The sequence below is a fragment of the Platalea leucorodia genome, assembly GCF_965183815.1.
Source record: "Platalea leucorodia genome assembly, chromosome: 2".
In the NCBI taxonomy this organism is placed as follows: Eukaryota; Metazoa; Chordata; class Aves; order Pelecaniformes; family Threskiornithidae; genus Platalea; species Platalea leucorodia.
The window spans coordinates 121,275,608-121,291,001 of NC_138824.1; the positions used below are offsets into that span (position 1 = coordinate 121,275,608).

At 45.8% G+C, this 15,394-nt stretch overlaps 1 protein-coding gene across 1 annotated transcript in view; it reads right to left on the reverse strand.

Moving 5' to 3' along the window:
- The window catches only part of ALCAM (activated leukocyte cell adhesion molecule), a gene marked incomplete at its 5' end in the record, with an annotated part of 120,409 nt that extends 107,045 nt beyond the window's left edge, over positions 1-13,364 (reverse strand). Inside the window, one exon of the mRNA XM_082305157.1 lies at positions 13,259-13,364. Within this exon, the coding sequence (XP_082161283.1) occupies positions 13,259-13,364 (106 nt within the window). The remainder of the gene's footprint in view (positions 1-13,258) is intronic.
- Positions 13,365-15,394: the final 2,030 nt, after the last annotated feature.

Genomic DNA, 15,394 nt, shown 5'->3' on the forward strand with positions numbered 1-15,394 from the left:
AACAGGACAAAACCGGACATTTAGGTCACCCAGTGATCATGCTTGGTATACAACACCCTTTCCCTGACACATTACCTCATACATCAAGCCTCTTACAAGGACTGCAAGAAAACATTCAGGGTTCCTCCCCGCCCCGTCCTGTCCCCGCCTTCCCCCCCCCCCCCCCCCCCCCCAAAAAAAAAGACTGTTAGTATGAACAGCTTTTCAGGTTATCTGTGCTGACCCAAGAACAGACAGGGGAGATTGTCCAGAAAGGGTGTGTTAGTCCAGGCGGTCACCCTACGAGCACAGGCCACGTAAGCCCAGGGTAGGAGCACTTGAGCTTTGAGAAATCCCTGTGGGGAGGCAGATGTCTTCCCAAGGCAGGGAACACCACTGAGCCGTAGGGCTGACAGGAGAGGAACATAAAGAGCCGAGTACAGTGGCGTGGCAGCACACGGTCTTGACCAAGGGGGACGGCCCGCTAATTACGTCTGGTGAAAGGGAAGGGATGAGGCAGAGTAACTGCCAAACCCAGGAAAGCATGTGGTGATACAGACAGGGAAAAGCAGGCACTGCATATCTTGAAATTGGGTTGTCCCCCACTCTCTGGTGTCTTTTCTACCTGCTTCTGCTCCTCTCCCTCAAAATACTCTTCTCAAGGGTTCTCCTTAACCCCACCATTTTCCAGAAAGCTTTCCGTTCTCCCTCCGCAAGTTGTTTCACTTACAAGCAAAAATCCAGCTGTCCTTTCTGTGCAGATGACTCACCTGCTCCATCCATCGTTCTGCCTCCACAGGCCTGCCGGCCACGCAAGGGCAACAGCTAGCACACGCTGGCTCCGCACAGCTCCGGCCGGGGCCCTCGGCTTCCTTCCTCCTGCCATCGCCCGCCCGCTCTCTAACCCCCCAGGCTCTCTGCCGCAAACACCACTTCCCACTACCTCTTCAGCGGCAGTGGATGTGACGAGCCAGATCCGAAAGCTGGGGTTCCCCTCAGCTGACTGTTCTCTGGAAACTCACACCTGTGTGCAAGTCCCACACATGCCAGCTACACCTCTTCCTGGTCATCAAAATGGCCGCCCCTCCTGTCCAGGCAGCATCCTTCTACAGGCCTCCCCAAATGACATTTCATCCTTCCCAGTCTCTGTTGCAAAGACCCCTTTCCATGATTTCCCCATATTACTTCTTTTCACAGGCTTTAGGGATATATCTGGGTTAACATGCTGGAAGTACGCTATTTGCCTTTTATTTGTGTATGCCACTCCCTGCAGAGATGCTGATCTGTGTCTTTGGCCCGATCATCAGTTACTGACAGCAAACTTCTCTTTCAGCTAGTTCATATGTGCTCCAGTCAAAAACATTTTGCTTACAGAGCAGTGGCAGAAAACTGAACTTTTAAGTATAAAACCAATCCATCTTCCTTTTCACATTAATACAGCCTGTCAAAGATTCAAATTGCTGCTCTTGCAATTCTAAATACTGTAGCCTTCCTTAATTGTTCTCCCCTCTAAAGCCTTTGCTCTCTGAAACCTACAGATCATAAAGACACATACTGGTCAATGACAGTGAAATTTAGCAAACAATATGCTAGAAAAAAATATTTTCTATTTGTCAGCCTGGAATGTTCCCAAATATCTTTTGATGTTCACGAGCAGTTTATAAATAAAAAAATTACTCTATTATGTTATTTTGTTTTCTTTAAACCAAAGATCTTACAGGTTTTTTTTCTTAAACATCAGATGCTAAAAGAATAAAAATCAGTGAGGAAGAATTTCAGTATTCCGGTTTCATATCTTTTTCCCTTTCCTACAATCTTGGAAAGACAAGTTCAGACTCCCCTCCAAATAAAATGGCAGAAAAGCAGCAGCTCTTTCAGTGTGAATCTGCATGGCAACTCTCTTCACAAAATTTTAAACCTCCACTCACATGTGTCATCAGTAGAAGAGATCACACCTGGCGATATACAAAATACAGCACCTAGGAGGCATAGTTCAAGCCCACACGAGGGCTCAGTCCCAGGACTAAATCATGCAGCCACTGCTGGTGCTGGCTGACACTGCCAGGCTGCCTTGCGAGTCGCTAAACGCTCAGCCTACTCCTTTCCTGCAACAGAGGGAAGAAACAGCATCTCAGAGGAATCACAGCTCCTGCTCCACACCCTGGCAGGAGCTGCACCTCCCTGAGCTTTCTGACCTGGACACAGGCTGTTCAGGTTCAGATCACACGGCAATTCCCACCCTGTGAGCCTTGCAGGGCAAAGTTCGGCTACCCCTGACACAGGGAGAGCTCTTTAACATACAATTCATCTGGTACATCTGCAAATATAATTTGCAGAAGGTTAAGCACTGCAGATCCACAAACAGCGTGTTGGCAATAGCAATTACCAAGGATGTGCATCCATTGCAGAAGTAGCCCATATAAAATTTTCTAGCCTTGCAGTTACAACTAAAGTATTACCAAGCAGCCAAAGGCTGCAAATGTTCACTATGTTCACTTCACTATGTTGGAAGTGTAGCTCAAGCAAATGCCACAATGCCACAAGAAACATAAAACTCAAATAATTTTTTCACCAGTGGAGTACCAGAGTTTATGTTAGACCACTCAAATCCTCTTAAATGAAACTCATGCTGTGGTACTTCCACCCTGGCTTAAGAGCCAGGAGTGCCGACATGTCCAAGGGAAAAGTGTCTCTCCCAAACCACTGTCAGTCACAATTCACAACAGTTTCCTTCCTTCTACAAACACCACTGTTTGAAAAGTCTAGCATACAGTGCCACTTACTCCAGAGACCACTGATCACTTTCCTCTTTCATTAAATGATACTAAAAACAAAAACGGCCAACCCTCAACCCACATCCAGTCCTCAGTCTTCTCTGAGCAGAAGGAATCAAAGAAACTTTGTGGGGTTTTTCCCTGTAAAGTTGCTATTGAGGAAGATAATAGTAAACTGCTGAGCATTTTATTAGCAGATGGAAGATTTAGGTCTTAACCTCACACCCGGAATTAATGCAAGCCTAGATAAAACTTTTATTTTTCTAGTACCTATCCTTCCCTCCTTTCCTAAAGATAGAGTAATGGTCCACCTTTAAAGAAAAAAAAAGAAAAAATCCAAAACAACAAAACACACGAAAAACCCCCATCCAGACTTTACAAGAAGTTTTAGCAAGAAAATAGAAATTTTCATTGCAATACTCCCCATCTTAAAGCTTCTATTACCACTTTCAATTAACAAGATCCCTCAAGTTCCATGTAGTTTACCACACTCTGTCACTGAACTTGCAGACTATGAGCCACCAACCTCCTTCTGTGCTTATGAAAAAAGTCTGTGCTGTACAGTTATGTCCAAAAAAGTAACATTTATTCTACTGCATGAAGAGAGCCTCCTCACAAGGAGTCACGGTCCCCGGCACGCTCGGCGCTCTGCTCTTTCACGCTTACATGAAAAGCTTCTCAGAACAATCATTGCTGTTTACAGATGCCAACATCTCGAAGGAAGACTAGCAACCACTCAAAAAGCAAGAAAAAGCAAGCTATTTATAAGGCTTTTGTGAACTAGAATCGACATCTACCTAAGACAAGGCACCCCACCACACCAAGAGGGCTAGGTTTTTATACATACTTACACAAAACTTGCAAATGTGAAGCTTATACGTGGCCCTCAGGAGTAACCATACATAAAACTGTAACAATAATTCACTTCAAGAAACAGTTTAAAAGCACTACTTCTGTCCAGAAAAATTAACAAGCTTTTGGGCTGAACCATCAGCTTCAGTCTTCAAAACTACTCCCACATCGAATAAAACTGGACTGTGAATTCCAGCTAAAAATGATTCACCTGCCTCTCCTCCCCCGTGTGCAGATATCACCCTCACAACAGCCTGCTTCTTTCTGGATAAAGCTTCTGGCAGCTCACACTCACCCATTCAGCATTCATTAAAGAAACACACTGCGTTATTCATTCCTCTGTGCCCTGTGCTGCTGACGCAATGGCAAGAGCACCAAAGATCGCGAGCATACCAAGCATGCTGGAGCCCATCCTTCCTTATCACTGCTGTACTCGCAGATGGACATAATGATTAAAAGTGCCCCCCAGAGTGCTTTGCACACCATTCAGAGCAGGAAAAAAACCTGATGCCCCTAAAGTAAGCAGATATCTCTCTGCAGCAGTTCAGATGGTAAGCATGCCCCCAGCAAAAGGAGGGAATTTCTCATGCTTGGGAGGAATACAGGCCCTTCCCTTCCCCTCCTGTACAGCGGAAAGGAAGCTGCCACCATGGACACCAGGTGACCACCATGACAGAGAGTTTCTGACCTCTGGCTCTTAAGCTGCATGCTGTCCAAGAGTAACTCCGAAGCTGCCCTCACCAAGCTGTGCTGCCACGGTGGCTGCAGCGGTGCTCCAGGTTCCCTGCTGTGGGACGATGAGAGCCAGTGCGCTCTGCAGAGCCTAATGCTGCCAGCACGCCCCAACGCCCAGCTACAGCCTCACTCCCACAAGAGCTCTGAAAACACCACAAGTCTCATTCCCTCTGCGCCTATCCCTTTGGCTCTCAGGCAGACATGATACACCTCTTATGGTCCTCTGATATACCAACATTTTGATACACAGGCCAGAAAGTTTGCCTTCCCTGGTCCTATAGCAGCTTCCTCGTGGCTGCAGACAGCCAGGGCTTACAACTCTTTTGAGATAAGGAAAGAACTCTCTTTCTAACAAAGCAGGCATATACTATGTCAAAATCCATAGAAGATGCCAAATAAATTCTGTCAATCTAAACTAAAAAATGGTTAACCTGCTTCTTCTACATCCATAGTTATCACTTTTGCAACATGCCACTTATTTTCCACTACCTCAAAAGCTTTAGATTCCTCCCCCTGTCACCCCCAGAAGCTGTGCAGAAGTTTTGGATTTAACACTGCAGGGTACTTAAGAAAGTGATAAGCAAGGACAAGAAATGACCTGCAGACACAACTGTGTCTGGATGAAATACCAGAACCTGACCCTTACCAAACCTGCAGGTGACCTTTCAGAAGCCCTACTCCGACATCAGAGATTCATGTAGACACTTAAGAATTTGCTGCTGTGGGGCACCACACAGTAACTGGGGTTAAACCTTTAGGGTAAAGGTTATACTAAGGACTTAAACTTCAAAGCTAAGACAGAACCTGTTGCATCATTCAACAATAGTATGATGAGCAAGGTCAAACTAAACTGCAAAACAGTTACCCCTCAAAAACGCAAAGCCCCGTTACAGAAGCCATGTCAAGAGCTAAAGAGCTAGAGCAAAACATTTTCTGGAAGTTTTAAAATATTTAACAAAAATCCCTGCACTTATATTGGCAACAAAGATGCAAAATGTAAATTTATGCAACATGAAGTCGCTGTCATTATTTCCTTATATACTGGTGACTGTTTCAAACCACAGAGCAGTCTGCACAGCAAGCTCTGCATTACTAGAAGTCCTTGTCTGTGCAGAAACACAATAACAAGAAACATAATTCAGTCATGTAAACTGGAAGCTGGTGGGACATTCATAATACTGACTTCCTTACTGCTTCTGTGTGTAGGCAGGGTTCAAGATTAGCAGTAAGTTGTCCAGTAGTTTGAGAACTGAGGAGTAATGTTAAACAACTTGACAAAAATCTCAGTCATGAATTTAAGTTGGAAAAATTATCCCCTTGCTAACCTTTCAAGCTGTCAAGTGTAAGATGCAAATGTTTTCTTGATTTACGTCACCAGTTGTCGGCACACCACTTTGTTAGCAGTGTCAGAAACTTTCAACTTCCCCAATTTGAAAAAGCAAATCCCATAACGCTGTCAATGAATGACTTCTAAGATAATACTTACCCTATCATCTTCTCAATATGCAAGCACTTGTTATACAGCTTGATGTGCAGTATCAAGAATGAAGGAATCGATTCAGAATCCTTCTCTCTCCTGAAGTTACACAGCTACACTGAAGTTCCCCAAATCCTCCCTAAATATTCCGTTCTTCACCCTTCTTTTTCTGTTCCATGTATGGCTTTGTAGGTAAAGGCCATTAAGTTCATCTCTGCTCTCCAAAACAACTTGAATAGGCCAAACAAACGTGATGTTATCTGGATGAGTCACAGAACTCACTCTGCTAAATGCATGCTGGTTTCTACATTTCATGAAACAAAGTTCCATGCTAAAAGGGAATAATACCTAGGCTAATACTCTAGATTATCAACAGCAAAACAATTCAGAAACTGCAATTAAAGAACCACATCTCACAAATAGCATTAAGACCTCACACTTGCATTCAACTGTCCTTTTTCAAGCCCAGTTCAAATCAGGTATTCTCTATAAGCTACCCAGTTACAGAGCCTTATGTCAACATTTACCATTCCATCCCACAGATAAACTGCATCAGCCCCCTCTTGTCTTTCTACAATATGAGCCTTAGCAATTCTTCCTGGCCAGCACGATAAACTCACTCAACAGTGACTTCTTGAAAAATAAGTTGTTCCACTTTCTAAAGAAAACCCCAAAAACTCACATAAAAAACCCCAACAAAATCCTGAAATATGTCAGCATAAAATGCCACATTTAACTCTAGCTGTATACAAGCTACATCTAATTTGTTATCCAGTATCTATGGTTATTTTCTCTAGTTAAGTTGAAAAACTAGGAGAAACATATGCAACTTCTGCAGCAAGTCAAATGATAAATAGCATTTGTGCAGGATTCGTCTGATTGAAGAATAATCCTGAGTTCATTACAAGTTTACAGGAAGGCAACCCGATTTAAAGGATTTTTTTTAAGAAAGGGCTGGTCCTTAATGGGGCTTCATAATTAGTGTTAATATAGTCTTATGAGAAACAATATTTTAAGAAGTAGAGGATCCAAGAAAAATATAAAGTCCTACGTTTACAGAACAGTTATCAGCTTTATGTACCTGTTTCTGTATTAGAGACACAGAATGGAATAAAAGCACAGCAGCACATACCTAAGCTGGCTTTCTTTTACAATAGCCCAGAATCCAGACTCTATTTACAGAATGGCACACATATTCCACTTTTCCTTTATGATACTAGAAGAACTTACTGAAATAACGGCTTTTGGTAAATAAAGGTCCTACTTCATACATCTCACTGGAAGCATTCTACCTTTCTCTCGCCACAACAGTCTATCCAGTGCAATCGTTCCCTTATCGTGTTTGTACCCTATTTCATACACCACCACTCTTGGCCCATTTCAGCCCTGAAAAGTACCCTCTTTTTATTCTAATTCTTTTTGAGTTTCTCCATGAAGCCAGCCCTGCCCCGACAAGGAAAGGTTATTCAAAAATCTGATTCTGTAACATACTCCTCTAAAACACACATAATGCCTTGCTGCAAAAGAGAAGTATCTCTAACTGAGTCATCTTTTTGGGTTTGCCTATTACGTGATTCAGATTTGTCCTTCCTTCTCCTTCATGCAACAGGAAGCCTGTGATGAAAGTCAGACACTTTCAGAAACAAATCGTGGCACCACAGAACACTGCTAAGAAGCAAAGACTTTTAACATAACTTTCAAGCTGAAGCCAGAGGTCTAGGAAAAGCAGAGATGCACTGCTTCTAACAGTAAGGTAGTGGAGCTCCCTCTATTGAATTAGCTGCCAATATCTCTTCAAATTTAAAAGATGCCAACTATGGTCAAATTCAACGTTCTGTTAAAAAAACAGAACTTTCCATCCCAGGCAGCTGGGACGCACCCATCAGGTACACCGTAAGAGAGCGCCAGCCGAGGGCAGGGGACAACCAGCACGCAGTGCTTCTGACACAGGCCGAAATGTCACCAACCTGCCAGGGCTCCAGCCCTGGGGACTTCTGCTGTCCATGAGACCTGAGGAGATGTTTAAAATTTAAGTGACGTTTGAACGCTTTCCCTCAGGAGCAAAATTTCTGTGACCAACGCCCATGTTTAACGATGCCAGGAGGTGCTACAGACGGGGCTAGCACAGCACAAAACGCAACGCGCAAATGTGGTTCAAGCATTTAACGTTTTTCTTCACAATAAGGGGTTAACTATAGAGTACAACTTAATTGAAAACAGATGATACGGATATATAGACTGCTGAAACACTCATTAAATCACCAAATGCACTTTTTGCTTGTTATCAAGGGAACAGCTTACTATTTCCATTGCTATTGAAAGCACTTCAAATGCTTTCCAACCAGACGTTACAGAACTGTTCTAACCCCTGATAACCTCTAAAAATCATACCCTAAAGCTGCAGGCGCTCTCTCCACTGTTTTATCACTTTTACCTCTTTTTTCACCTCTCAAAAGAGGCATTTTTCTTATCAACAACAAAAATGCCAGCTCAGTAGAAGAAGCAGTTGTTTTAATAAGTAAATATTTATTGCCTTTCCAGAGACCTATACACATGATAAGAAAAGCAATTTAATCTTAAGCTAGGCAGATATTCCTCAAAAGAGCTGCCACTTTAGAGGGGTAGATTAACTTCCACTGGGGTAGCACTGACTGCGATTCAAGCCACCCTCAATAAAACACACTGGGGAAGAAGAAAGATAAAACAAAACCAGAAAAGAAAAAAAAGGAAAAAATTTGATCCGATCACTACCAGTAGTGGATTGTCAGCATACAAGTTGCACTGCAGTCTCCTCTCTAAAAGATGATGTTCGTTTTCAAGCGTATTGACGACAGGAATGTACAGCCTCCTTTAATATTCATCCTGTTCTTATTAAAGAAAAGATACCAAGATAAAGAAGGTGTAGGTCAAAGCCTTGTCTTCAAGGAAGATAACGCTCAACAATTTCAAATCAAGGGAGTTGTTAATGTTCAGTTTTTCCTGGAAAAATCACGTTCTGCTTGAGTCAATTCTAATTATCACCCTACAGCATTTACAGTTCTTGAAGATTCTCTCATTTGAGCATCAGTGCGTGGAAGCATAACTATTTTTCTTGAAAGCAGAAGAACTCAAGAGCAATCAGCGCATTGCAACAGGTCCTCAACTCTCTCACAAGCGTGGCCTTGCAGTTTACATGCATTTTCTAATAAAAAAATTATTGTATTACCAGAGGAAAAAAAGCTATACACTAGTGAACCCAGAGGAACCTTCAGGAGCACTGAACAGAGACCCTGAAGATTATGGCTTTTAGATTTGGTAGTATCTCTCAGAAACCAGTAGGTCAAGTCTAGCTCTGTATCGGAGCTGGCAGAAGTGAACAAGACCATACTGAAAAACCATACCATTAGTGATGTGAAACAACAGTTTCCACAGTCAGCATGGTAGTATTAAAAAAAAAAAAACACCTCCCCTGTGTGAAACAGCAGTGGAACAAGCACTGCCGAGCAGAACTTGAGCCAGTTTATCTGTGACCATCACACTTATGGTCATATAGTGCAGGTCATAAAAAGGGGAAACTGAATATTGATCATCTAATGTTAGGAGATCCAATAACAAATCATAGCTCCTACAAAGTTAGCACATTCAGTCCCTCAACTGTTAATAGGCTCAAAGTATATACAGGTAGGCCTCGCTCCTCCGTGGCCAGTTTCCTATTCTGCAATCTGCTTTTGTTTCACTCAACCCGTCCAAAACCACTTTGACACAAAATACTCTCCAGAAAGTCCCTGTGGTAGGAACCTAAGAAAAGCCCATGGTGGTGTGATGTGGTATGACCAGCCAACACATTAAAGCTATTGCCACTACAGTAATGCTTGTTTTTATATGAGGTTCTTCTCCACCACATGTAATCAGATATGATGTTATGGAAATCTGCAGTGAGCACACTTACAGCTGAAGAATATAAACCATGCTACAGAAGTAGGATATTTGTAAAAAAACAGAGAAGATACGTTTATCCTGATCACAGAGTTTTAATTTGCATTATGTAAAACACTTAATGCTATTTTCTTTATTTTCCTCTTCATGTGTCATCTCAGAAATATTTATGGATTCTGTTCCCCAAAACTTTCCACTCAAAATAAGCCAACAAATAGCTTAACTTCTACTAAAGAGACAGCTGAAACTATTTACCCTGGGATTACACATCAGCATCCTAGGTTACTATCAGGAAGGAGAATGGATGGTACTGTAAGGAAAGGTATTACTCTTACACAGGTTGGAAAGTAGAAATAAGATATCTTGGAAATAAATATGACTTATGACAGAGATATTTATTTCATGAGCATAACAACATATATTTTCTCCAGTAAAAAATCAATGGGCTGAAATTTCAGAGATTTACAGACCTGGATGATTTCTGTTGTTGCCCTCTGCCTTACAAGAAGCACTAGAAACCCAACAGAGGAGGGGAGAGCACAAGAAGAAAAACAATTTATGTTGCAAGACTTTTCTAGCATATTCACACCAAAAGAAAAAAAAAAAGAAAAAAGACGACTTTTTAAGCATATCAAACACTTCCCAAAGCAAATAATATAACTTATAGCTCACTTAAAATTGAGTGTGGCTTTGCTACCTGTGTATTGGACCACAGACACAAAGCATATCAAAACATATATACACAGCATAGATGTTTCCTGATTTCAGTCTCAGAAACACCACGTGAACTTCAGATCTTAATACAGAAAACCAGTTTCCCTAGATCAATGTCACACCAGATATACCAAGAAAAAACTGTAGTCAGGAGTGAGAACACAGCGTCATGTGAATGAGAAAACTGTGTCTTACGGTCTCACTGCCCTTACACAATATAGCAATATGTAAAAAGTATTTAGTAATAAAACAAAGTACGAGAGGCTCCGAGCTTAGTTATAAATCACCAGAAAGTGGGGGAGGGAGAAGCTTTACAAAGGTCATGATTAGCTGCTGATTAAAAGCTGACTTTTTTTTCCACATACAGTCATTTCCTCTAGAAAAGTATGAGATTTTAATTGGTATTCTCATTTAGTCTGACCTAGAGTTAGTCTCCTAGTACCAAATGCAGACTTGGACACCCCCCCCCTTTTTTTTTTTTTTTTTTTTAAAAATGGGTATCTTCCTAGGCAGTTTATTCTGTGAAGAAGGAAACTCAAAATTTCTCATAGGGATCCCCAGTCAGCTTGAATATTGCTGGAGAGATCTCCACCTGATGCACATCAACTTTTAATATGGTTTTAATAGCTCGTCTATTGCTTTCCATATGCAAACCTGAAATGGAACTCCCAAAAGCCAAGCAGCATGATAGAGTAATATATCCAGAATGTGCTGTAGATGATAGCAAATTACCTATCATCCAAAATAGCTGAGATGGCAAGGAGAAAGAAATGTGAAGTATACAGTAATATCAAGACCTTTTTATAGATATTTTTATATTTAAGTATCTTTTATACTCTGCAAAATAAACTGAGAACTAGAGGCTTAAATCTTATATTAGGTGTTCCAGGCATTTTCAGTACTGCAGGGAAAGTTTCTAAGCTGAGGTGGGGCTGGTTTCTCCCCGCATGTATTTGCCTGCACTCTGAACAGTTAGCCTGAGCTTCTCCTTGAGGGGGCAAGGAAGAAATGAAAAAACTAGGTAAATGGGTTTACCTCCAACCTATTTAGATCATAGGTGATCAACTCCCATCTTCTTATAGACCTCCATCTACACAAGACTTGAGATAAAATATTTTATGATTTCAGGTTTCTTTCAATGGGAAAACAGTAGACAGTCACACAATCGGCGAGATCATTTCGTATTTATTGGGATAAATCTCTCCACAGGGGCAAAGTCTTGCTTCTTAGAAGCCGAGGTGCTTATCTCTCTGGATATGCCACATGCCTTTAAGATTTCATAAAATGAACAATCTTTCCCGAAGACTTTCTCTAAATCACAGAAAAGAGTATTCTTTGTAAACTGCCACTGAGACTGATATTTTTGACATCTTAGAGTGATTATACACTCTATTTGCCAAGGTGAAAGCCTAGCAGAACAGCCTGACATACTGCTTACGGTTCCGATACGGCTTTTGGTTCTGTTCTGAGCTTTTTTACTATTCTAATTGAAATTAAAGCTGCGGCAGCCTTACTTTATTGGTGTAGCTCGTTTTCTACTTAACTAAAGCTTGCACAAAATAAACACGCATGTATCGCTAGTGCAAAAGATCCGTTCTTATCTTCCGTTCCGCTGAGAACATACCGCGGGTAAATGGTTAACTGGAGAGCGCGTCTGCACAAGGAAGGGGCCAGGAATGAAAAACCACCAACTCCAACACTTCTGCAAACCCTTCGCCGTTGCAAAGGCGGGCACGTAAAGGCAAAGCCATTTCTTAAAGCAATACAAAACGTTACCACAGGCTGACGCTCTTTCTACAAGAATAATGAGACGGTCTCGGCGTTGAATGCAGAACTCCGCACTTCACAGCTTTTCCCTCAGACTTCACTTTCGCGCTCAATATTTACAACAGAAAGCCTACGAACACCTCACGGCCCAAACAGCCCCAGAGCGATCAGGGTGTGCAGCGCTCCCTGCGCCTCCCCACTTCCCCAGGGCCTCCAGAGCGCTTCTAGGGGGGCGGGAAGGGAAGCTCCCCACGCGAGCCCGACCCGCCGGAGCAGCGTCCCCCCACGCAGGGCTGCCACCGCGCGGGACGCGCGCTGCCCCCGCCGGCCGCCCCCGCCACTCCTTCCCGCCCGGCACCACGCCGACGGCGCGCCCCGGGCACCCACCAGCCCCGGGCCAGCGCTAGCCACCCTGCCCCCCGGCAGCGCGAAAGCGGCGGGCAGCCGTCGGCCCCGCGGGCAGCCGGGCACCGCCACGGGCGGCACCACAGGCGGTGAGGGGAGAGGCGGCCGAAGCGCCCAAGTCGGAGGCGGCGCGCCGTGGGGACGTGCCGCTCTGCCCGCGGCCGCGAGTGCCTCCCGCGGGGGCAGCGCCCGGCGACAACGCCCCGGAGGGACCCCACCGCCGCCTCCGATGAAGAAAGGCGAGACCGCCGCCTCTCAGCCGCCCTCACCGCTGGGGCAGCTCCTGCCTCCCCCTCAGGAGAGGCGGCATCAGCCCGCCCCGCCGGCCGCCCTCGGCCGCCTTCCCCGGGGGCCGGCGGCGGGGGCAGGAGGGGACCAGCCTCCGCCCGCTCCCCGCTGAGGCAAATCGGGATGCGGAGGGCACCAGCACCCGGGAGCGACCCCCGGCGCACGGTCAGGCAGAGACCCCGCGGTAGGTGTCGGGGCGCTCGGGTGAAGGGCGGACGGGCGGGCGGCCCCGGCGGCAGCAGCGAGCCGCGGGCGGGCACCGCCACCTGCGGCCCCGGCCTCCCCTCCGCCAAGTTACGCGCGGGCGGGACGGCGCGGTCGCGGTCGCCCCTTCCCGCGGGCGGGCGCTCACCTGGCGGCAGGCGGAGGGCTGCGAGCAGGAGGCCGAGCAGCAGCAGCGGCGGCAGCGGGCGGCGGCGGCAGGAGGCGCAGGCGGCGGCGGCGGGGGGCTCCATCATCCCGCCTGCCCGCGGCGGGACCGGGAGGCAGCGGCGGAGCGGGGCGGCGCGCCCGCGGGGGCTCTTCCCTCTCGCCGCGGAGCGAGGCGGCGACTTCTCCCCCTCCGAGGCCGGGAGGCGGCGGCGGCAGCTGTCCGCCGGCGGCGGGAGCAGCGGTAACTTCCCGGGCGCGGGCGGCGGGGCGGCTGCTCTCCCTCTCGGCGCGCAGCGAGGAGCGACTCCACACCGGAGCAGGTGGCGGCTTCCCTCTGGCAGCCGAGCGGCGCTCCAGGACTGAGAGCTGCGGCGGGAGAGGCGGAGCCGGGCGGCGGCGGCGGCGGCGGCGCTGGCCCGGCCCCCCCGTGCCCCCGCCCCCGCCGCCCCGCCACACGGCGCGCAGGCAGCGGGGCGGGGGGAAGCCCCGCGGGCAGCCCGAGCCGCCGCCCCGCCGGGCTGCAGCCGCCGTGCCCGCCTGCAGCCGCCCTGTCCGCCTGCAGCCGCCCTGCCTGCTGTCGGGGACGCGGTCCCCCGCCCGGCCGCGGGATGCGCCGGGGCCCGGGGCGCGACGGGCGGCGCCGGGAAAGCGAGGGGCCGCGGAGAGGGGGCCTGGGCGGCGGGGGGGGGGCGGGCGCGGCGAGCCGACCCCCCCTTCACCCACCCCTCCTGTGCGTCTGCTCGGTGCCTGGGCTTCTTTCCTGGTTCTCTGCTCGGGATACGTGTTGGATGCCAGTACTGAAATCAAAAGCTAAAAAAAAATTAATAATAGCAATGCCGTTGTGTGTTTAGAAACGTGATGAGTCCTGTGTTATCCTCTCCCTAGTCACAACGAAAAAAAAAATCAAAATAATCAGATTAATCTAACTAATTTAGCAGAGGATTGGGTAAAGGGAAGGGAGAGGAGCTCACAACGCTCTTCGTTGCATGAAGAAATGCGCTGAAGGGCAAGGGAGGGATCATTTTGCACTTGTGGAAGTCGGCTGCCCTAAAGGTCAAAAAGATTTCTCGTGAAAGTAATGTAATCCAGAAACGATGCTTTCCTGCACACGGCTTTATTCTCCTCCTCTTTCGGTCTGAGTAAGCAGTGCTGTTTCACGGAGAGGTAAATGAGCACCCTGAAGTCACACAGCAAGTTGCTCGGCTAACAGTACAGCGTGATCAACATGTAGCCCACGCTGTCATATGAAGTAAGCCTGATGCCCAAAATCTAAAACTATGAATAATGCACATCATGTGCTCTCTCCAGAGGGACTTTCTAGTAGTGAAATCCAAAGGGTCAAGTGCTTTATCTTACTTCAACATGTGATGATATGAATTCTTAGATGGGAACTTCCCCAAAACACCTGGCAATCAAAGACAAACTTAACTAGTCGGTTCTGCAAATATATTTGCTGTTCTCAAAACAATTTTCATGATGACTAACAACTAAGAACACTTAAACAGAGGAGGTTTAGAATAACACAGCCTGTTGGTTTTGGTTTTTTTCCTCATGTACTGTGCTCGTTTTCTGTAAAGTGGAGTATGGATGTTTCAGTTTTAGAACTTTAAGTCTAAAACATTGTCTTCAAGTCAAAGCATCCTTCAGTTCTTCCAAGTTGTTGTTGTTGTTGTTGTTGTTATTATTATTACTACTATTATCTTACTGTGTAAGCCATGCTATGCAATTAATTTTAAAAATATTTTACTTTCTAAGCTTACTGCTCAGCAGAGCTCTGTTGTCCTTTGTTTTCTCAGCAGATTTCTCTTTATGGTCATATTACTGAGCAGATTCCAAAAAAATACTATTTTTAAGATCAGTATTCTTTTTGTCTTCATTTTGAGGCCGGTTAATGTTTTCCATTCACTGTTTTTTTTTTTCTTGCCTGTTTAAAAGCAGTAGAGTACTCATTATTAGGGATATTTAGTATTTTTATTGCTGTAGAGCCTGGAGACCCCCTCAAAAATCTTGAGAGAGGCATTGTATAGAATTGCATTGAGATGACCACCTAATCCAGTTCAAAGCTGTATTCCTATTATGTTTTTTAACTTCTAGTGCTTTTAATTGCATGTGCTGG